Source organism: Sphaeramia orbicularis, chromosome 16 (assembly GCF_902148855.1).
Source record: "Sphaeramia orbicularis chromosome 16, fSphaOr1.1, whole genome shotgun sequence".
Lineage (NCBI taxonomy): Eukaryota > Metazoa > Chordata > Actinopteri > Kurtiformes > Apogonidae > Sphaeramia > Sphaeramia orbicularis.
In genome coordinates, this window is record NC_043972.1 from 35,358,556 (window position 1) to 35,383,954 (window position 25,399).

Below are 25,399 nucleotides of genomic sequence, written 5' to 3' on the forward strand. Positions count from 1 at the left end.
TGAAACAGAGCCAGCGAATATCTGGTTAAAACTGTGGTGTCTGTGCTCACATTCCTGTTTTTATAGGAGAATCATGGGAACTTACAGTGACCTTGGCTGGACCCTACACCCATGATTGTTTTAAAGCTCTGTTTCCTAGAGCATGTAGGTGGTGTTTTACAGAGTATATAAAAAGGAAGTTAAGCAGCCTCTATTAGAAAGCCAGGAAACATTTCTTTCTTCTGTTCTCTGCTGTGGTGTAAGATTAATGGGAAGTTTGTGTAATGCCCTACTTTAAAGGCTACATAGGAAATATGTGCAAGTGGGGGTGTGAAAACATGCAACATAGACGCATAGTTTGATTAATCTGAACCTACAACCTTTATTGGACTGATTAAGGTGTGCACAGGAGCAGATCTGAGAATCAGTAGAGGGTGAAAAATGAGGGAGTATAATGAGAGAGGAAGTGAGAAAGGAAGGCAAGTGGAAAGGTCAAAGAGAGATAGAGTGGACAACACTGTCCGTGTGGAGCAGCCCACATTTTTTTTTTTTTTTCACAGGTGTCCGATAGGCTTTTCACACTTTTTCAGGATCTGCTGGGAATTCCCTGGGTACTCCCGTCCCCCAGACACAGAGACAGAAAAAGAGAAGAGACTCCTGGTCCAGAACTGAGATGGACTGCAGTCTTGGCCACATGACCATAAAAAGACGGGGAAACTCTCACAGAGTGACAGTGACTGAGTACTAGGCGCCATTTTTTCAGCGGTTTATAGTGGCTTTCATATGCATCAGCAGTAACAGTCCTTTGTCTGTAGAGTCTCCTTTACTCCTCACTGTGGGAATTGTGCTTGCTCTTGCTGTAATTTTTCAGTCTATTGTTCTTCAGCTTCAACACAAACAATATTTAGTTCCATGTATCACCCTTTGCGTAATCTTTTCTGCTTATGATTTTGCACCTGTGACTTATTACCGGGCATGACTGCATCAGCGTTGATCCTGTTGTCCTTTCTCTCTTTTGTACTGAAATATTAATTTATTCAGTTTATTCTGTGTGCCTGAAAAGACCTTTTGCATCACTGTCAGCAGACCTGGAGGGTTGTGAAAATATGACAAATCAGCCATTTCATGATTAAAAGAGAGCAGGTGTGTAGGGTATGTAGGTTATCAGTATTCTGATTGGACAAAATGACATGTATTTGTCCATGGAAGACCAGAGAAGAAGAGGGAGAGGTATAGAGTAGGGCTGACATACACATGCTGTCCTGATCATTGTATCTGACAGATGTGATCATATGTGACAGTATGGATCACATATAGACACACACACACACACACACACACATACAAACATACTTTCAGAAAAGTACATACATGAAGTGAGAGGAGAGGAGAGGAGAGGCATTTTACTCTGATATCAGTATCAAAGCAATGACAGAAATGAACAGTTGTGAAATCACATATTAATACACACAAAAGCTTAATTTCCATGACTAAAAACCCCTTTTCTCCACGACACACTTAAATTAATTGACTTTTGCCAGTACCGATCTTTGCCCATCAGTGAGCTCTGAGAACTTCCTTCATAGAAAAATCATGTTCTGATATTCACTGTCGGTCATATATGAGGTTATTTTCACCATCTTGGCTCAGAGCTAAACTCATCTGTCTGCAGCTGAGCACTCTGGCACAGCCGGCTGTTGCTGTACTCTACTTATTGTGCATAACTCTCTACGGAAAAACTGTCCATGCAAAATCTATTACTTTATCCCTTTTACTTTCATCTAATAATGCATCCTGGAACTTCCTTTAATATACATATCCTCTTTGTATTTATTAAACTCCTTTGTAATCTGCTGTTGCTTGTACACATATTGTGTTAGTGTGCGCATCACAGGCTGTGTATTACAGTTTATATCACATTCTTGTTTAATCTATACAATCATACAACACACACCATAGCCTTTCTATCAGCAACAGACCCTCGCATGAGCTAACATATAGAGAAATCTTAATAATATATACTTGATGCTATACTGTGGTAAGCTGCTAGGCTATGATAAAATATACTGAATCAGTTTACTGACATTGTGGATTTCTGAAAAAATAAAATAAATATATCAGAACCTTGATATGAACTTCCCTTCCCTTTCTGACTAGCTCCTACTTTCTTCGGTCAGAACTGCAAACAGGTAAGGTCTCTCGTAGTTGAAGGCGGGCATGTCATGTGACAATTAAGCAGTCAGCACTGGGCAGATAAAATTGTTTGGCTGGCGTAAGGTTCAACACGGAATAAATAAGGGCATCCTCCCTCCCTGGCTACCTGAGGAGGAGAGCAGGGAGGGGCCTGTCAACCAGAAGGGGGAGGTCAGTCCATAAAACATCTGGACAAAAAACTGCAGGTAGTAGGAGTATGATGGTTTTTCCTTTTTCGTCATACAAGAAAAACAGTTCATTGCAAAAATCGTTATTATAAAGGTAATGGGCGTGATCACTGTTCAGTTCCTGTTCTGTTTCCAGTTCCAAAGACACAATAAAAGCCAGACCTGCTCCCCCCACCTTCAGCCTTGTCCTCATGCTGATTGATTGGGAGGAGCTGTCCATCAGCGAGTCCGTGGCCTCAGGATGGTCAGCCTGGTGTACTGGTGATGGTCTTGGCTGTGTAATTCTGGAAGAGCGGCTGCAGGAACATGCCCATTGTTCCAAACACACACACAAACACAAAGATCCATAGGAAGAGGCGGTCGATCACCATGGCAACATACTTCCAGTCTTCGCTCACCTGTGGACGGAGGAGGACAAGGTTTTTTCAGATGTCATAAAAAGAAAGATTAAGGTGAATCACACTCTCTCATACCCATGGCTCCTCCATCTATCTACGCCCCTGCTTTTGCCTACGGTTGGGTTAATGGAGGTGAAGAGTTAATGCGAGCAGAGACTCATCCTGCCGCACAGCACTGATGAGGTCCAGCACAAGTCAAGGAGAAGCACGGGAAGGACGTGAGAGATACGATAGTGACGTGCTGATACTGTAACCCTTATGATGACGATTGGGGGAGGAGGGGAGAAGGGCCAGGGGAAAGCCTGATGAACCATGCACTGTGCCAGGAGAAGGAGGATTTTAATATGGTTGGCATGGTGACAGAATGGTAACTAAGAAAATGATGGACAGAATTAAAGAGGATTGTTAATTCCATGTCAGTTTCTTTCATTTCTGAAGAGATGCCCGGCCCCTTGTGATGCCTGGGGGGGTGAGAAATAAAAAAAATGCCACCCTCATTCTATGTCTCACCTCCTCTATTCCAGCTCTTTTCTGGTTGTACTCCTCTATGCACACGTCATGCCACTGCTATAATTACATGTCTATGTTGAATATTCAGAGGGCGATGATTGCGTCACTAGATCTGTCTTCTTCACTTATGCTCTGGTGTAGTCCCCCATGCGTTTCAAATGGCAGAGCTGAAACGGCACCGCTGTGCAGCTCTATCCTCAACAGAACATGATACGCCAAAGAAAGGACAGATCTGTGCTGCACATGGCTCATAACACACACACACACACACACACACACACTAATGGCTAATAACACACTCACATAAAAGGAAAAATGAAATATGATATGATGTCTTCCACATAGAAAGTAATAAATTATTCTAATGGGAACGGAGCCTAAATGATACATCAGCAGGTCAATATTACAGCCTAATATCCAGATCACAGATAGGGGGGAAATTCATTTTTCATATCTAGGGGAAAGTGCCGATATAACAGAGCATAAAAAATACTACATCATTGATTCTAAAGAAAAAAAAAACACCATCGATTTTTAATTAACAGTCTATATTAGGGCGATACAATTAAATCAAATGGAATCACAGTTGCAATGTAAGCCTGTTCAATTACATATAATCTCCAAAGACTGCAAATTAAAGGTCCAGTGTGTGAAGCTTTAGGGGGATTTAAGGGGGATATAACTGCAGAAATTGAACACAATTATAATTATGTATTGATTAATGTATAATAAGCTGAAAATAAAAACCGTTGTCTTTTTTCTATGAGAATGAGGTGTTTATATCTACAGGAGAAGGTCCTCTTTCATGGAATCTGACATATTATGCCATAATGTTTCTATAGCAGCTCAGAACATACTTCCTCTTCTTGTCCTTTTTATAGCGGGGGGCAGCCATCATTATGGTATATTACTGTCACCTACTTGGATTTGGTGTGAACCAGAGTTATTATCTCATGAGATGTGTCATATGGGTTAATAAAGTAAAGTGTGGAGGGTAAAGCGTGCTTTTAGTGGCTACTGTAGAGGGTTATTCAGTCATGTTGTACCAGGTCTGTATGGTCACATGACTATTGGTACATAGCCCAACCAGAAGAACAAAAAAAGAGTAAAAACAACATAAATTATACGATGATATTGGGATTAAGTGACATACAGCAGAGAGAGGTACTATGTTAAACATGCAGAAAAAATAAACTTTTCTGTATTTTTTTTGTGGATGTTTGGGTTGAAAACATAAGCACCTCAAAATAATTAGCATTCTGTACATTTTCCTTGAAAACCAGGAGAGTAGATTCATAATACAATTTAATGTGATCACAGACACATTCAGGGTTTTTCATGACACTGCCATGTTTTACCAAAGATCTATGGCTCATTTGTGCTGCTAGAAAACTACATCACAATCTATCTACACTCATTTGACCTTTAAACTCAGGTATTGCCTCTAATCTGAATAAAATATTTTGGTGCATTTTATAGTGATATCATCTTTAAAAAAATACTATGATAGTTTTTGTAAAATCACATTTTACAATATTTAAGTGTATCATAATACATTGAATCGTTACTCTTCCATCCTAATATGTTTCATACTGTCCAGTACAGAGATTGTTTCAAGTAGAAAAAAATCATATCAGAGAATATATTGGTATTGGAATGCAGTACACAAATATGGAGCACCAGATACTATTAATATACTCTAAGAAATAAACAAAACATGGTTATTTAAATGTAAAAGATGTTGCAATTAATTGCAAAGATAACCTGCAAATAAATCTAAAGTAATTGCGTTAATAAATCTAAAAAAAGATGTAGATCTATCTATCTATCTATCTATCTATCTATCTATCTATCTATCTATCTATCTATCTATCTATCTATCTATCTATCTATCTATCTATCTATCTATCTATCCGTCCGTCCGTCCGTCCGTCCGTCTATCTATTAGATCTAATAGATAGACAGATAATTCATAGATGGACAGAAGAGAGATATTAAGTGCTAGACCTCTTGATACTTAGGCACGTCAAGTGGTGCATTGGGTTAAACATACACTTGGCAGTTTGGCCCCCAAAGTTTGCAACTAATGCCAGCTGGATGTTTTTTTTTTTTTAATTGGTGAATCGATTCGAAATCTATTTGCAACAGACAAATGAACCAAAAGAATCGAGCTAGTTAAAAGAATCAGACTTCTCATCACTCATTACAACAAAATGTGTGTAAATCCAAATCAGTACTGTTAATTAGAAAATGTAATTCTTAAGCTGTAGCATTAAAGTAACACCTTAATTTAGATTTATTGACACAGTTACTTTGGATTTATTATTAGTAGGTTATATTTGCAATTAACTGCAACATCTTTTTACATTTAAATAACCATGTTTCGTGGAACAAGTTGCATAACATTTTTAATAAATTCCAACATTTCATTTCTTAGAGTGTACTACGTTTACACAGATAATAGTGTTTAATACTCACACTCTGATCATCATCCTCGCTCTTCATGTGGTTGGCAATAAAGCGTACTCCTTCCACAGCCTCTTCAAAGCCTGGACAGGCTTGAGCCAGCAGAGCCTGAGTCAGAGCAGGACCTCCTGCCGCTGGTTTTCCCCGTGGCATATTTCCAGCACTCCCCTCCCGGCCCTCCCTCACTCTGTTGAGACCATCCATGGACCCCCCTCCTGCACCTCCCAGATCTCCCCCAAACTGTTTAACAGATGCCCGGTTCACATAGCAGGTACAAGGGTCACTGTCGTCTTTGTTAAACACGCCTGTGGAAGCTGCCCCTCCATTCCCACCAGCGCTACCCAGTCCAAGGCCCACCATCAAAGCCCCCGCCTCTCCACCACGCCCGCCCTCCTTCTGCTCCTGGGCCCTCCTTCTTTGACGCAACCGCTGGCGTTCACAGCTGTTTCTTGGTTGCCGCATGAACAGCAGAGCTGGAAGCTTGTTAAGGAACACTAGTTTAACCCAAGGAGGCATGGTGTGTGTGGTGGGTGAGCGGTGGTGTACATTGAGCACACACACACTGGTGACAATAGAGAAGGTGACCAGAACCATGGTGAACATCAGATACTTCCCTACAAGAGGGACGTCTAGTGAAGTGGGTGGGACGATCTTGGAGATCAGCAGCAGGAACACAGTGAGGGCGAGCAGCACAGAGATGCAGAGGGTCATCTTCTCTCCACAGTCAGAGGGCAGGTAGAAGACCAGGATGGCCAGAGATGTGATGAGTACACAGGGGATGATGAGGTTAATGGTGTAAAAAAGAGGCTTCCTGCGGATGATGAAGTCATAAGTGATGTCCACGTAGGTGGGGTCGGCTGGGTTCTCATTTCGTCTGCCTGGAAGGGCAATGATGTCCCATTCCCCGCTGGGCGTAAAGTCATCCATGCTAGCTACATCAGCCCGGAGCACCAGATCAATCTCTGTGCGGTCGTAGGTCCAGGAGCGGAAACGTAGCGTGCAGTTCTGCTGGTCAAATGGGAAGTGCTTAACCTCGATCTTACAGGCTGATTTATAGATGGCAGGGGGCAACCAGAAGATACTACCATCATAGGAGACCACGGCGTTAGAATAGAATGATACTTCATACACTCCATCAGCGCTAAGAGATAAGAAAGAAAAGAGAAGTGTCAGGAAAACAAAAACTTTTATGTGATCATTTAACTAGAAATAAAACAATGTAAACAAAAAGTTTAATAAGCGGCTTTGTTTCCCCTGAGAAATGGTGGGCATGATGCTCATGCACCTCATTGCATAATATCTGTTAAGTAAAAAGCTCTATAAAACAATGTTACCATCTGAGTGGTAAGATACAGATTTGTCTGGTCTCCAGAGATGACATATGTTTAGGGTTTAGACAAGCTACAGTTCACCAGGTGCACTGACACACACATTAAGGACACCAAGCTGCGCACACACACACACACACACACACACACGTACACACATACACACACTCATGCACGCACGCATGCACACACACACACACACGCACGCACACCCTTACACACAAACACACTCACACATGCATGCACGCGTGCACACATACACACACACACACACACAGACACATGTGTGAATGTGAAACTGACTGGACTAAGGTGTCTTTGAGGTGTCTTGGGGCAGCAGGGTGACACACAAGCTTATACAAACACCGGAAAAAAGGAAGAAGGACCGAATGAACGTACAGTCTAGACAAGAAACACGGCTCACAGGTCAGACTGGGTCAGGATGAACATCTCAAATGAGTCACTTCAGTCACTACTCAGCTAACACTGACTGCAGAAAAGCTATAGATTGAATTTCCATTTTACTTTAGATTTGGGAAGAATTAATGATGTCTTAAGCTGTGGGATGTTGCATACACAAGAGCATTAACCTAGCCTTCCATCAGTAATTTCACAAATGACCCACCTACTGAAATACATGATATAAAAAACCTCTTTCCTGCAAATTTAGCCACAAAATTAAATTAAGACTTCAAATTAGTCACTGTCATTACTAATGCATTCAGAGCTAATCCTCCTCTTTAAGTAACTGAAAGATGTCTGAAGTAGCAGAAAAGACATTTAGGAAAACACTGACCTCAGTATGTGATCAGGGATTAAAAGGATCATTTTATCTAGACTGAGGTGGGTCAGGGATCTTTTAATCTTTAGTAAAGCTAGGACTGAAGCAGGGAAAGAAAGAGGAGAAGGCCAGACAGATCACTCTACTCTGATTTACATACTGTAGGCTGACACACAGTTTCCATTACATTAAGACGAGTGGTCAAACTCTATTTAAAAACTAACAAAACAGGATTTAGTGTTTCTGTTTTAAAAATTAAGATTATGTCATATGTAAACCATCCAAACTTTAAACAGACCTTTAAATATATAGGTAATCATGTACAATTTCCCCAAAATCTAAATATCAAACAACTGAAACAGTGCTTCAGTGTTTGAATCACTGTAAATGTATTCTTGTTGACAGATTAATCTGTTTATATAACTAACTCTAATCAATAGGACATTATATTGCCTGTCAGCACTGACAAAACTTAGTTGTGATTGTGGCTGATGGCTAATTTTAGGCATGTCAACCTGAAATACTGACATTGAGGGGAAATAATAGCTAAAAACAATCACTCCCATCTAGATTTTTACTGTTTGTTCCCTTTTAATTCCCAGGGTTATTGGTTAGTCATTTTGACGTTCAGTCATCAGAGTTATTTATTTAATTTTAAGGCATTTATTACTTTTTCTAAGATGTTCAGTCATTGCTTTCTTATAAAGTCATAGAGTCATTTCTGACACAGCTTTTTCTCCTTAAATAATCATCATATGGTTTTTTAAATGTCTACTATCAGTCCCTGTGCATATCTACTGTGCAGGTATCTGTGTTTATCTACAGTAGCTGTGTGCTGTGCAGATGACTCCATCTTTGAAGTGTCTCATGAGACTTGGAGGCATGCTAATGTAGCACGAGCTATATGAGTAAATAGCAGTGGACGGATCCAGTCATGTGTGGCTGGCCTGCATGTGTTACACAGTTAAACAGTTAAACTTCAGGTATTTAATAGATGTTCTTATCCAAAGTGACTTACAATGGTGGCAGCTGCATTGAATCAGCAGGGACTTGGCTTTAAAACCTAGGTTTAGAATGAGAACTGAGTGTTTCTGTATATTTTGTGAGTATGTATGCATCCATGAGCCTGTGTGTGTGTCTACTGGGAGCCTTCTGAAGTGAGAGCAGGAGGGTGAACGGATGACTCACTTGTTGTAGAGCACCACGTCAGGCAGCCAGATGTGTTTTGAGGGCAGTCTGACCTTCAGCATCCCATCAAACTCCTCAGGGACCCAGGTCAGACGATAATCCTGCCACTCCTGTGGGCCAGTAAAAACACAATGCTTAATCATTCATTTAACTGTCAAACAACAGCAATAAGACATCTTAAGAGAAGCAAAGAGGAGAATGTCTGTCAATCCGATTAGGTCAAACGGCGGTCAATTAGACACATCACAAGCCACGTAAGCACAGGGAACATCCTGTGCTGTCTGTCCCCTCTACGCTTACATCATAATTTTCACTAAAAGCCAGAGAGAGAAAGGAAAGTGCTCATGTCAGATGTTCTTTTAAATACACAAAGCCACAAACCAATAAAAATGATTAAAATGACTACAGTAAGATCAATCCTGTGTCTCTGTGCAGGTGTCTAAATGGACAGCATAGTCCTCTGTCTAACCTTTTGTAAAAGAACTCACATTATCGTGTGGATCAATCATTAACATAGCCATACTGAACACTCTGTGACCTGAAAGCAGCAGCTGTGTCTTGTTCTTCTATGTTAGGGCCATTTGGAGCTGTTATGCTCATGCTAGACGTTGATGCATTATGGCCATTACAGCCTGTCTTGGCTCAGGACAACTGTCCTTGGCTCCCCCTCTTGCAGAAAGCAAGGGATCTATAGTGTACTGATTGCCAGTCTACGCTACATTACATGTTGTAAATCCTACCTAGCTCAGGTGCAAGTGTGAGCGTGTGAACATGTGTGTAAACAATGTAACTGAAAATACAGCATCTGTGTTATTACAGTGTACATGAAAGATTGAATTTAATCTGTGTGTGACCTAGACCTACATTCATAATCATTCTAAAGTAATCATATCTCCTCATTTTTACAGTAAACATAATGGCATTATGTTTTGCATCAATACTGTTATTAATTCATTTAATTCAAAATGCAATGGTGGATTTACCTACCGGCGCCCTCAGCGCCGCACTCCCTGTTTGAAAATTTGCAGGAAAACATCACTGCTTTGGCTGGGATTCAAACCCCGGTATTCTACTTCATAGTAGAAAGCATCACCTACTGAGCTATACACCAGTAGTGCTTTGAACAGACCTATTTGCTATCTGGTTGTTTTGATTCTTTTTGGAATGTGATGTTTACACTTGTGGGTGGTGCTTGGGTGCTAATTTTTGCGCCCCGCGGCTCTCCTATGTCTTTTATTGGAGGAAGGGAGAAGGGTTGTCTGTGCACGCACCATTTATAACTAGCATAAAGTCTAATAATCATGACGAGACAACTGTCTATTCAGGCAGCATTTGGGTGTGCATGGAAAACAGACGGGTAGCCACAGAAGGTATGTATGATGTAGAAGGTATGACTATACAGTGGGAACTATAGAACGGCATGGCTTTTGCTACAGAACACAGCCAGTGATTGAGTGAATCATGCAAAGTTGTCAAACATAGGCCTATATCTAACTGGTGTGTGTAGACACATTTTACTGCATTTACTGGCTGTTGGACATGTCAGCATCTTGTGAATTGTTACAGTGTTTTGCTTGACAGATGGTCAAGTATTCTACATGCACACACATTTTCTTTAATGAACTACTAGTAGGCCTTCTACCAAGTAGAAAAAACTATGCTACTATTACATCTAAGCCTCAGGGTTAGTTAATATTAAAGTGTATATTGTGTTGTGAAATATGACTGATGCATGTTCTGTAAACAAAGCAAGCAGTCGTACTGAGCGGGAATATGACAATTTAGAGAAGGATATCACATATGTGTATATGGGAGTTTCTATGAAACACATACACCAGGTTTCTATAATGAACTCCCTCGTCCTTTTCTTTCAGGTTTTTTTCCCCAATACCCACACTGTTACACAAGGCAAATCCACAGACAACTCCGTGATATCTGAGTTTTTCCCTGAAATTACGACTAGTCAGTATTCCAGCAGTACGCGGATGATTCTGCAATGATTACCCCGACGTAACCAAGTAAAAAGGACACGAAAATTATGCACTACTATTTGATCGAATATCTTTTTATTCTCTCACAGGTACATTTTGGGAATCGAAGTAAATATGCAAGGCAGAGTGTTTCACAAAAATGACCACTATTGCAAAATCACTCACGATTTTTTTGTGTTTAAATGGGCAGGTGGGAGCGGACATGATGGGTTAAGCACGAAACCTGGAATGAGACTGCTGATTTATGAAAAACCTGCATGTCTGTATTAGAAAAACCACTAAGAGCATCACATTTAATACAGTGTCTTCATAGGACTATACAAGACCATTTCAAGTGAAGTTTTCTGGATCAAATGCACTGACACTTAAGTAGCTTTTCCTGTCCCAATTTTGGTCCTATTTTTGGCCCCAATATTTTATTAAAAATGCATTAATTTTGGGATGGCTCAGAGCTAGAGTATACTTTTTTTTGTATCTATCTGAGGTCATCATTAGGTACATCCTGGAAATATGGGAAATAAGTCTAATTTTTCTTCTATTATTATGTTTAAAAAGCTGACGAATTGCCAGATACCAAAATAAACCCAGTTTCATGGAAATTCTAGTACAAAAAACCCAAGATGGAACAGCTGTTTTAATTTGTTTTGTTGAAACTGTTGAAAGTGTTTAATAAACACGTTAAGTGCATATATATTTCCTTCTTTCTTGAGTCTGGCAAAAATGTTGCTCCGAATATAAATATATATATATATATAAAAATTCTTCATGTCCCACCAAAAGATCAGCCAGCTTGATTTAAATTCATTAGTTAGTTTTGACTATATCTAGCACTATTAAACCCTTTGTGCTTCAGGGACTGATAGCAACACATTAAAGAAAGATACCAGTGCTGGGTTTAATTCAGAAAAATTCAGCAAATTTATGATTTAAAAAATACCTCCAATGTATTTATTCTTATTTAAAGCAAAGCTCAATCTTTTCTTAGCCCTAACAAAGCACCTAAACTGTCCTAGATTTTACATAGTCTAACTCTGCTCCATTCAAAAAAGGCAAAAGAAGTCACAGGTTATTTGTAGCAAATGTAATGTGTTCTACAATAATGTTTATTGCAAGACATAATTGGATCTGCACTTCGGCTGTATATGAACTGAATTTCTGTGCCATAGGGTAAAAGCAAACATATGTCTGCTTATTTTAACACCTTAGCACATATGTGAGTGGGTGCGTTTTTATTTAAACATGTATACATACTTGTTCTAGCATGTTGTAGGTCCCAGCTGTAAGTATACAAAGAACCAGCGATGTAGAAGAAGGTCACAGCTCAGTCAGAGTCAGATTATTCAACAGTTCAAAAAGGTCAGGTTATAGTGGCATCACATTGGCTCACAAATATAAAAAACTGCCCAACTCACCTGCTGAGAAAAAGAGGCTCAGCATTTATACTGTGTGCTTTCATGTCATCCCTTATCTGTGTTTCAGGTGGAAAATAGAACAATCACAGTTTCTTGCTTTCTTTTCTCATATTTTAGCTGTCGGATTTTTAAGGCCATGTATTGTTTGATGTCTCTCACGGTGTGTATCTGACACTTCAGACTTGTCAGTTCACAGAGCTGCTGCTCCACATGACTCGAGGCAGGATTAGACACAGGCAGACACAGCACCAGCCAAACATATGGAACACAAAAATACGCTATTTCCCTTCCAATAACTGCCCCATTGCTCTTATGTTGCGGCTTTCTTTTTGCAGGACGTTAAGAGCAGAATGTCTTACCTGTGTTAGCCAGACATTGGTAGTCATCACCTGCTCCCTTTCGTGCTGCAGACAGGGAGGGAGATGTGGATGTTAAAAAACTTAAAATTAAAGGTGACTGAACATTACAGCAATGCAACAAAACATTTATAAAAAAGAATAATTAAAATCAGAGTAATAGAGACAGTGATATTGTGTTATACAGGATGAGTTAAGCATGATGCAACTCAGTCTTCTGCCTACTAATGCACTCTTTCATTCACAACACAGATGTCCTGTATTAAATGTGAAATGATGTGCCTTAATTTCTAAGACTCTATGAAGCTCCAACAGCGATGCAGACACATCATATACATTTTAACCTGGGGAGTAAAATGATATTTATATATTTATATTTATTTATAAAGCCAGAAAAAAGGAATGTCCTTAATCCATAAAGACCCAGTGCTACTTTTGTGTCAGTTCCCAAATAAATTTATCTCTTCTCTACATCTGATTTATCACCATTTATTAAAATATTACCTCTGTATTTTACCTTTTTTTTTTACTGGGAATCACGTATATTCCTGTATTTAATTTGCTATATTTAATTTAGATGTTCATAAAAATTCAGAGTAAATCCAAAGGTTATTATATCTCAACAGAGAAAACTGAAGAAAAAATGACATTCTCAGTAAACTGTATCATTAACTGTGTGTCCATTCACTGTCATTGATTCAACTCCATGGGTTTTACTGGTGAATCAATCTTGTAGAAGATGACAGTGTTTCCACGTTCACTACGGAGCCTCTGAACATCCAAAAGGGTCATATCTGATGACCATGAAAAGATGACAAAGTGCATTTTATACCAATTATTTATATGGATTGATAGGATTAGTGGATAAATGGGTATTGAACAGTTTAGATTAGTAAATGATTTGGGTCACCAGTGGATGTTTGGGTCTTTATGGGTTAAACTGAAAGACCCATTATTTACTCAAAGGACTGATATAGTAGATCAAAGTAAATGATTTTTGATGCAGCTGTAAAAGTGAGACTTTAATACAAATCCTAGCGGAGTCAGGAAATCAATTTAAGTTCAAGTCTCCAACAGGAACATGAAGAGAATTAGTCAGCATTAGTGCAGTTTTTGCGCCTTCCAAAAGCCTTCTGGATGTAATTATTATGATCCTTTGGTTTTGTGTGTGATCCAAATTAAATTATGAGAATTACACTGGATCATCCTCACGGTGCGACAGGTACACACAGATTCTAACAAACAACAGCGTGCACACTCACCACACTGATGAGCTGGGCCAGTGACACCATCAGCTGCACAGTGACCAACTCGGAGCCATTAGTCGCAGGTCGGATCAGTTTGTTGTAGTGGGCTGGGTTTAAGAGGTGCTCCACTAACCGCTCCTCTGTGTCTGCCCCGAGGCTGCCTGTAATGAGAACACATCATCATTACCTGACTCCATCATCAGATATAAAGTAAGTCACACATCTGTTTTGGCCTTATTAGTACAAGACAGTTAATGCAGTACACTTTTAAAGGTAAACTGCAAACATACAGTACAGCATAGGATTGTTGAGTTCTGTTTGTACTACACTCGCTGTTAGCTTTAAAAGGCGCTATCTATGTGTATTGAGTATGCAAATCCTTTGAACCATGGTATTACGCATCACTGCCGGCTGGAGCATGTCAGCACAACTCGATACACACTTTTCTTACAAGATCTGACATCATAAGAATGAGTCAACCAGTCTGAATGTCTCTATCGCTATCCGTTCTGTCTCTATCAGTCTCTTGGTGCCTCTGCTCTGTCTCTATCTATTCTCCTCTGCTGTGTTGCGCCCCAACTGCCAGTCTTTTGTAGCTTTAGGTTATTTTCACTCCATCTCTCACATCCTTTTCCTCGCCCTGTCGCCCCACCCCCCCCATCCCTCCCTCCTGTCTGCCATCCTTCCATCTGCAGCAGACTGTAGTCGTATCTGTGGAGCGGCCGAGTTCGGGCAGAGCTGTCACAACAACGCACGCAGGAGAGGAAGCGTTTTACTAAGAAACATGAGGCAAAAAGAAAAACAACTGTGTTCTGCACCTCCTCCTTCTTTTCTCTGCTGCTGTTCATTCCCTGCTTCTCTGGCATCTGCTCTGTCCTCCGCAGCATCTTTTCCCTCACACTTTCCCCCAGAAGATAAACACAGGCTGCTTACTGTTAACCTGGTACCCATGTTGTCATTTTTCATTCCTGCTATTTCAGAGGCTATTAAAGGTGCAGAAAAATAAACATGCAAATGCTGACGTGACTAAATTCCGCTCCCATTTGTGCTGAATCTGAAGACGCACAGACTCTTGAGACCCTGTGATGAATAGACACATTTTTAGGAGGTACTCACAAAACGCATATATTACATGAAATGAAAATAAATAGAATGCAGAGATGGATAGAAAAGACAGCTCTACTTCAGCCCCAAATCACTCCTACACTATACCATCAGCCCAAAAATAACAGAGAGAATATAAACAACTGAAACGATGAAATCCATCAGTATTAGAACTGCAATTCATGAATCAATTAATACATTTTTATGCAAGATTTATCTGGGTTATCTGCATCCATCAAGCAAGACACACAAACTCTTCCAGAGCTCAGTTTTTCAGATGAGAGAATTGAGAGCATTTTTCTGTTTTATGTAATTTTCCAGTTTTATATCATTATTTATTGAATATATTTGGGGTTTGAACCAACTGCGCCTCAGGCTTTTAGAAATTTGACTTGTTTTCTCTTTTTTTGTAATGTTTTGTACAGAAACTGAGGACCAAGAATTATAACAGAAAGGTAAATAGAAGCCTTCATCAAAAGAGAGTAGTATGACATGATATTTAGTACTATATAGATTCAAAGGTACAATGTTAAATTAAACTCATATCAATTCATCGTACCAATGAATGTGTCTATTTGTGCAATAACCTCTAACGCTGTCCTCCCCCACTACCTTCCCCTGGTTTCCCCCTTCCTCCTCCCCTCCCTGGTGCCCTGTAGCACTGCTGTGTTCACTGAGCAGGAATGATAGCCTCTGTCTCTGGATCAATGAAGACTCTATTCATGCACCTTACTCAACACGCAATTCCCCGCTTCCCTTTTTTGTTATCTTTTGCTATTTCGTGTGTCTTGTGTCTTCCATCTCATTTTATCTGACACTTTCTCCATTTTCTATCATCTGACCCGGCCATATTTTCCTCTCCTTCCCCTGACTGTCTCCCTCCTTCTCACTTTCCTGTTATCTCCATCTCACCGTCGCTGACAGCCACTGTCCATTTATTGCCCCTTCCCTCAGTAATGCAACATCATCAATACACATCCTGTCAACACACGTGTGTAGCTCTATAGTTGTTTATTGTGCATGGAAGCCAGCTTGTTTTTTATGTGTACATGTCCTTTTGTGTGCATGTGCACATGTGGGAAATAAGCATTACTGTCTGCGCCTGGACCTTATGAGTAATGTATATTATTCCCAGAAGCACAAGGCAATAACAGTGCCGGATGAGACAGAACGCTAATACAGTTCACTTAAACAGTGATGAAGCATAAAATATCCACATTTGTGTCTGCTGTGCCTGTAATGTAAATAGTAATAAGCTCAAACTAAGAATGAGACAACTTGAAGGCTGTACTAAAGAATATAAATAAATATCCAGTAGTTTTTCTTTATCAACAAACTTTGAAGTAAATCAGTTAATCAGAGCTGATATGATGTTCTACAAATACTAAAATCACTTTAAAGTAGTGGCAAAAGACGAATAATATTAGAGATCCCAACATGAATAACTGAGTTTGAGCAAAAATAATGCATCAAATGATGACCTTACCTTTTCATGGATACTTTTATGTTCATTTCCAGATTAATTTATTCTTACTTTGACTTAGAAGTTTAGTTCAATGGTTCATGTTTCTAATAAAGTAAAACATTCGTAATTTCAGTGCTTGACAGGGTGACATTATGACTATTATTATGTTAACTTTTGAAACCCCACTACCTGTCAAATTTGTATGCAAAAACCGATTTTTTTATGCTAGGTCTTTTTAATACAAGGTCTTAAAGCTGCCAAACCTCATAACAGATGAGAGCTGGTTGACATGATTTTTTGTGATAAATAGCAAATGCGTCTTTGGGTGTTTTCTTTTTGGGCTTTTTTTTTTTTTCAGAATCAGCTCTGGAAAAGGCTTTAAAACCATTGATAATGACATAGACAGTCAAAAAGAGGCTACAGTAAGTGCAAGGCTGCAGCATTTTAGAGATAGTTATCTTCATCAGTTTTTTTTCCGGTTTCTTTCGCTGGTGTCACAAAATATCCCAAAAACTGGAGGATGAAATCATAATGCATGTGTGGATTTGAGAGGAGTTGCATACATATATTTTATAGGTTCATGTTCATCATTGTAGAATAGAATAGAATAGAATAGAATAGAATAGAATAGAATAGAATAGAATAGAATAGAATAGAATAGATATTTACTCTCAAGTGGGTGTAACAAATTTCTACCCTTATCTTTTTTAATCTCTGTAAGTTCCGTATTTCTATACTGTATTTAAAAAAAATGTTGCGACTTTAAATTACTTGCACTGTCCTGTTATTAGTGCCTTATTTTTAGTCAAATTCTACAGATAAAACATGTTTAGGATAAATGTCTAACCTAATATTATATGGCACTGCGACAAATTAAAGACCTAAACGGAAAGCTTTAGTCTATTCCAGTTTTTCTTATCTTAAGAAAAAGTCTGCAAAAAATGTCTGCACCCGCTGGTCTGATCGCTGCACAAACAAGTTAACTCTGAGGCTCATCTTTGGCTCTTATTAAAGCCTCTGAACAGAAACTGATGTTTCTCTGTCTTCAAACATGACACTGTGTCACGCTAAAGGCCAAGCTGAGTGGTTGTAATGTTGCTGGTAGCTCAGGTTGTTTTTCAGTGAAAATATTGCAAACTTAATGTGACACTATGAATATTTCAGCAGGGCTCCCCATTAAACCCTGGAGCGAGGGAAGTTACACACCACCATGCACATGCAAACACACATCCACAAACACCTCAGTGACACAGCACGGGAACAGACGCGATGGGAGCCATGTTTATCGTATTGGATTGCCTCACAGCAGCACTTGTTTCTCTTCTTCTACTTTGTCATTGATCTTCACATACTAACAGATATCAATGTTATTTGTGATTGATGTGAAATCAGTGCACATAAAGTAACTTGTCTGATCATGTGAGAAGATCAGTCATTAAATATTACAGCATCTGTTGTTCGATTTGACACTGCTACTCGGAGGCCAGACTTCTACACAAGCTGTAAAGACAAATGTGGGGAAAATGAGGGTGAAGCGAGAGCTAAATTGAATTATCCCACTAAGACTATTATAGTGATGATCTCTATTTATACAGCTCACTCAAATGAGGAGGAAGGTTGGAGGGAAAGTAGGGTCGTACTCTGCTCTCTGCCAAAGAGGCTTTTTGGCTGCAGCTCGGACCTCTTCTTAAATCAATAACAGAGGGATCCATTGATCTACTGGCAACACCCAATTGGCTCTGTAGTGGCCATAGAACTGAGATATTAATATTGATTCTCTGCCCAGCTGCAATATCATAGTACTCTAAAAACAAAGCCATCCCACTGTGGATGAACTAAGAGTGAAAGCTATGATGTTGCCAAATTCCACAAACTTAAACTCAAGACTATATGTCAAGTCAGTATGAGTTCATATACTGTAATTGCATGTTTTACTGAACAGCTGACGTGTAATAATCACAGGTGCAGCATTTCAGGCCATCTCCTTGATCCATGTGAATGTATTAATGTATTTCTACAAGTACAAATTGTGTATATTGTGCATTTCTACCATATTTAATTTTTACATAGTAAACCTTAATACAAGTACACATACACACAACCTTAACATAAGGCTTAGTTCCAGAAATTAAAAGCACAGAAAGTGTTTACAGAAAGCCAGATCTGATAGTTATTTCCTAAGTGAAAATGAAAAATGAGAGAAAAAAAGTTGCACTACTAAAGGGTTCAAAAGCACAATATAAAACCACAATGACTGCATTATGTAAGGTGTAAATGCAGAGATATACATATCATATATTCCCCTGCAGAAACATTGATTTTACAAACTCTTAAACATTTCTATTATCATGAATGCATTACTGTTCTGAAAACATGTTTTAATCCAATTAATATCCACTATATTCATGGATGTGTTAAGTGAGAACATCTCATTTATTATCATAAAGGTGAAACTATGAAAAAAGGTGGGTTAGATTGGAATATTTTCACATTTAATAATAATAAGTCTGACACTGCTTTAGTGAGAAGTGTGAAAACGTGTTTCAGCTAAATTTAAAGCCACTGAAATAGAACCAAATGGCTGCAGTTAGTACACTACCCCGCTGTCGTGGTGTTGAAATCCTTATAGTAGGGATCTGCTGGTTGGTTTATTTGTGTTATTTACGGCACAAGGAGCATAGCTTCTGCATGAAAGATGGTATGGCTTTCTAACTATAGTGGTGCATAATTCAGGAACTGCAATGAGACACATCATTTAAACTGCATTATGCCAGTCATAACAGCGATTATTTGAGCACTATGTGGCTACCCATAAATCCTGAGGCTATGCTCTCATGAGGCTGAGGCCTTCTGCCTGAAAGTAATATGTGGACACATAGTGATAGCATTCTGCCTTTCAGCAACGCATGCACCTAGAAAACACACTTAAACCTTATCTTGGAAAAAGTCCCAGGGCAAACTGTAACAAAAATAGCTTTTTACATGAAATAGAAAAATTATGTTCCCCTTTACAAAAGCATAATTCTTCGAGTAGATAAGCAGACTTTTCGAGTTCATTTTATTGCAATGTTCTTTATCACGATGCACTTTTTACTGCCAGATATTTTTACGGTGAATAGAAGATAAAACCACTTTATCTTTTGTGTATGATCACAGGAAGTTGTGCATTATCTTGAGGCAATTTCATAGCCACCTGCATCTGAACAATGCAAGGACTGTCTCTGTCTAAGTGAACCTTTTCCTTTTTTTAAATAATATTCCTGGACAAAGTCAAAATTAAAACTCTTAACTTTCCAAACACCTCTTATCTGTGTCTTCTTCTCCACTGCTTAAGTTTCTATTAAACCTCTGTGCTCCCTGTGCTTCACTCTAATCTCCTGGGCCACACACTGCTTTGAGCCACTACTACTGCTGCACATTCTCACACACACACACACACACACACACGCACACACACGCACACACACACACACACACACACACACACAAGCACAGTCCTGCACACATCACACATGAGAGCCCCTAGTTTTACACACGTTCTCACATATAATGCTGTCCTCTGTTGTGTGTCTGCAGTGCATATCTAATCGCAGGTCTGAATCTGTTGCCGCTGTGTATTGGGACTCGGTCCAAAGAGATAGAGACAGGGAAAATTAGAGAGCGAGATAAAGACTGCAAGTGACAGCAAGAGAGGGAGAGAGAGGCAGAGACAATAGGAGGGCTGTTGTAATGTGCAGGTTGAGATGCTGCAGAGATCAGCGGGCTGGAACAGAACAGCAGAAAAGTGATGACAGGCAAAACAGACGGAGCAGAACTTTCTAGACTGTAGCACTGCCAAGGAAATGATTAGCTGATATTCACTACGCACATACTTACAGGGGACAAGTGGACAAATTTATGGCGTGTACGTCCACTTACATTGTCACACATGACAAGAGCAGACAGAAAGGTGGAAGACGTATCTTGCATTAAGTGTTCATAGCAAGTACATTTAGACTTTGAGACTGTTTGAGACTGTGCTCTATATCTGGTAACCCCTGCATCAGGTCAGCCCCGCACCACAGACCTGTTTATTATGCATGGCCTGCTGGGGAAATGACAAGAGACATCCTCCTCACACAACAGGATGGCCACATCCTCACGGCAGAGTCGAAGACAGGTGGTGAGATGTCCTTGAGCGTCCTTGCACAGCAGCTTAATGTGAGGCTCCATCCGTGAGTGTGCGTGTTTGAGAGAGAGTCTGTGTATTTGAATGTCTTATGTAAGAAAGTATTGTTGTGTGTCTGGAGGTGCAAAGTTATGACTTCGCCCCGGCTCATTCTATCACCACCAATATTTACTCTGACACCGTGATTCGGATAAATGAGTGTGTGCAGGAAGGAGACGGCATAAACTCACAAACACAGTTCTTTCACCTGTGTGTGTGTATGTGTGTGTGTGTTTTGGCTAACGTGAACACAACTGTATCTTAGTCCAGGCCGACGCACATATTGTAACACAAGTTTTACAGTTATACATATTTTCCGTGTCTCCTTGTAAGTGCTCTTAAATGTTACTGTTTCATACAACTTCATGCTCCAGGTATGTATGTGTGTGTATTAACCATGTGTTTTGTGTGTTTTTCTGTGGACTATGTTAATAGTCTCTGAGGATGATGCTAATCAGATTTCTTCCCTTAAGGGATGATGACTCATTAGTGCTCCACTGCTTAGGAAGCTCCTTAAAGTGATATTTCACAATGGTAATATTTTCTGTTTTAGTGCACATACCTCTGTTTGAACCCAGGAATGACCAACCAACAAAACTGAATGCACCACCTTACATTTTCATGAATACTTGTGACACTTTATATCAATTTTCAACTAGTTTTTTGCTACTTTTACTATCCCTTCACATCCTGTTCTTGGATTCAGTATAAGTTTGTAAAAAAAAAAAAACTTACTAACTTAAATAGATTCTGTCTAAAAAAACTGTATTTTCATGATAAGGGTGTTTTAAATAAATACCGTGTGATGGCAGTATGAAAACTGTCAAAACTGTTTTTTGCATATAGATTGTGTATGGAGCCTTTCCTACATTAGAAAGTTACCCAAATGGTTTACAGGGTTCCTACAGGTTTCTACATGTTAAATTTAAGGCGTTTTAAGACTACTTAAACAGAAATGAATGCCAATTTCACAGCCTATTTCACGATCATATTGGCAAGTCCTAGAATTTAGGAAAATGTATCTATTTACTCCAATGCCTTGATTCCCATCGTAACAAGTTATTTCTGTCCGGGGGCTGCAAAGTTATAATTGGTCCCTAATTTCAATATAATTAGTCCCTAATATTAATATAAATTATGGGTTTGACACATATGGAAATGAGTTGGCTAACGTTACTTTCACTGCAGTTTTGACATTTCCCAGGCACATTTAAACACAATACAGCCAACAAGTTTTTGACAACATAACTTAAGACCTACCATATCAAATTTTATACCTTTTAAAGACTTCTTTGAGGTAATAAAGACCCTGGGTTTAGAGTCTAAATAATTACTCATTACACATACGTATTAATCATTTTTGAGAATAAAGTTTACATTTTGTGAATCCAATTTCTTAAATGATTTTTTTTTTGGCTTCTTTACTTACTCTATGACAGTAATCTGAATATTTTACAGACCAATCAAGACATTTGAGGATATCATCTTAGACTTTGGGAATCACTGATATTTTTCACTATTTTCCCAAAAAACTAACTGAATAATTCAAAAAAATAATCAGCAACCACAATATAAAAATGAAGGATAAAATTAATAATAATAATCATTAATTGCAATCCTAATATTATGATATCTGTACGACACCGCGAATTTGTCATATATATTGGAAATAATTACATTACCTGCAAAATCAAACATGAACACGTTCTAAACATTAGCGTTTATGCATAAGAACCGAGCGCATACAGATCAAATCTTGATTTTCACTGATCAATGATTCAATCAAAAAACAACACATTATTATTGTTTTGTGTGTGTTTTTATGTTGTGTAAAAGTGTCTTTCTGAGTGAGACACACAGTGATAGTCTACGGGCATGTGTGACAGAGAGAAAGCAGGAGCATGTTGTTGCCATGGGTGATGATGAACACTTAGTCAATGCCAGGCAGATGGCCAGGCATGTGTGTGTGAGTGGATAGAGGTGTGTTCTGAGTGTGTAGTTATATGTACTGCTACACAGGCAGTGACAGGCAGTCCTTTTGCTTGGAGGCGTTGAGTTGGCCTCTGGCCTGTCGTTACTATGGATTGGCTGAAAATATTAAGGCAGTTGTAATTCACCCAATCAGCCGATGTGTTTCCGCTCTGCTTGGGGCAAACGCTCACTGAGCAGAAATTAACACCAAATTAGAGCCAAGTTACTGAGGTAAAATATGTCCAAACACCCTAATAGCTTTACATTTACACATACCTCATTTACTCCAAGTGCAGTATCTAGACTAAAGGAGTAATCTACTCAATGCATGTCCTCTATAAAGTCAAAAAGACCATTTATTTGTCTTAAGCTGTTCCTGTAACTCTGAATGACACATCATTTGTGCTTTGATGACAGGATGTTGAAGTTTTTTAGCTGAACGTGCCTCTCATTAACCTGCCCACTCAATCCAAGACCTCAGTGTTAATGAGAGTGGGGGGGGGGGGGGGGGGTAAGTGGCTGATAACAAAATTTCCTTCTTTCTCCTTCTAATGTATCTCTAATGTAGAGGTGCATTAACAGCAACAGGCCTTAAGTCTTTTTTTAAAAGGTAATGTTTTGTAAATTGCATGCTCACTTGCTCACTTCCCTTTGTGTTGTGTGTGTAAATAATTTAAGTTCAGGTGATCAGTGGCAGAAAATCATAGATTACTATCAGTCAGTATCAATATTTAATAGGCTGATTTATATTAACCTATTGAACCTAAAAAGTGCCATATCTTATTCATTTTGTAGCCAAATGATCACTTACCCCAAGCTGAGTCAAAAGAAATGTAGCCCGCAAGTAGGCTAACTGAGAGGAATATCACATTACCACATGTTATTTATTACCTGAGTAAGGTTTCTATACGCATATTATAGTGACAAGCACAGACACAAAGATAAAGGCTTCTTTTAAATTGTAAAAGCATAACATAAGTGATATTAACCACTGCGTTTCATGTATTGTGCGCATTCAGTATATGGAGTAGGCAATATTTCTCCACTACATCATTCCGTCGCGCTCGTTGCTGTTGTTGCTGTTATAAAAAAAGATGGTGACACAGCAATGAAAGAGTCATTTTCTCCACCTCTGTCTCTCCACAGCATCTAACCACTCCTTTTGTTTTCCCACTCACTCCCTCAGTACTTAAAAGAAACCTATTGAGAGTCAGTGAATGCTCAAACGCACGGTGGTTCTGGCCTGTAAAGGTAACGCTGCACACAAAAGCGCATCGATGGAGCCATGAACAGACAAGTTACTTACCTCCCGCAATGGCGAGCAGAGTCAGCAGCGGCAGCCGCACGTCCATCATCATACGTGAGTCCGAGCCCGAAAGGTGTTCACCAGGATGGAGAGGCCACCCCAAACACACCCGCAGTGATACTCCCCCCTCCTCACGACCCAAAGCCGCCTTCACTTTCTACCTGGCATGGTGACGTCAGGGCTCTCCGTCGGTCCACACATCCACGGGGATATACAAATATTTTGGTGGAGCCAGGTAAGCCGCGCGCTGGGTCGTGCGGTGCTGGATGTCCGCGCTGAACACGGCGCTCAGCGATGCGACGTGCCGGAGAGGCGGGGGCGGGGCGGGGGGCGCGCGTCGGAGCGCGAGGAAAGGGGGGAGGAGGTGGGGATGTGGCATACCTCAGAGGCTCCACGGCTCAGTTAGCGATGCCAGTATCTTCTCCACGCAAAGTCACACATCACCATATAATATTCAGCATCCGTAGGCATTTCCAGAGTGTCTGTGGTGCTCAATAGTGACTATACAGTGACCTTGTCAAACTTAAAGGCATCTTTTATCTCTTTGTGATTTATTTTTAACATTAGCCCTGAGCCAATTATATCTGTCAACACTAATATTTATTATCCCCTGAAATTTAGCTACGATGCTAACCAGTTTTTTTTTTTTTTCGGCATTCAAAATATTTTAGCCCAATACTGCAATATATTGGATTAATTAGAACAGAACAAGTTAAATTATACATTCAATTAAATGTAAAAGTTTTGCCTGTGAAAATAACTGCGTAAATAACCCCATTCTGCCTTTTCTTTCTGGGACTATTATGCTGTGACATTCAAAATCTGTTTAATTTTACTTTTCTATTTCTGTCTCTATTTTCCTTTACAGCAAATGATTCCTCATTCAATTTCCTCTCAAGGCCAGTGAAACGACCTCTACTCTCCATCCATAGGTCTACACACAGGAGACAGAAAGATGAGGTAAGAGAAGAAAGAGGAGGTATGTCAGGAAAGTGTGACCAGGTAGACACACTTCAGGATTTTCAACCTACAGCAACATGCTGTATTAATGCTAACAATTGTTTTAGATGACGAGGGGAGGAGCGAATGCAGCAAATAAAGAGGGGTACAAGACTCAGAAGGAAGAGGGGAGGGAGAGTCTAAAGAGCGTGGGAGGCTGGGAGGGATGGATGGGGAAGAGTAAAAAAAGTAAACAGGAGTGCAGGGTGGAGGGAGGAGGCGGTTGCCGTGGTGACTAAGAGAAACCAGAAAGCTCCAGGAGGAAGCGACCTGTTTCTCCTTCATTTTTTCTATTTTCATCACCAGTACA

The 25,399-nt window shown here is 39.6% G+C and overlaps 1 protein-coding gene across 1 annotated transcript; it reads right to left on the reverse strand.

Annotated features, from left to right (window-relative positions):
* Positions 1-339: 339 nt before the first annotated feature.
* On the reverse strand, positions 340-24,393 carry chrnb2 (cholinergic receptor, nicotinic, beta 2). The gene is made up of 6 exons (XM_030157396.1): positions 24,091-24,393; positions 14,053-14,198; positions 12,794-12,838; positions 9,032-9,141; positions 5,747-6,875; positions 340-2,758 (listed from the first exon to the last, which is right to left on the reverse strand). The coding sequence occupies exons 1-6, from the start codon at positions 24,140-24,142 to the stop codon at positions 2,606-2,608; spliced, it is 1,635 nt and encodes a 544-aa protein (XP_030013256.1). The 5' UTR covers positions 24,143-24,393; the 3' UTR covers positions 340-2,605.
* Positions 24,394-25,399: the final 1,006 nt, after the last annotated feature.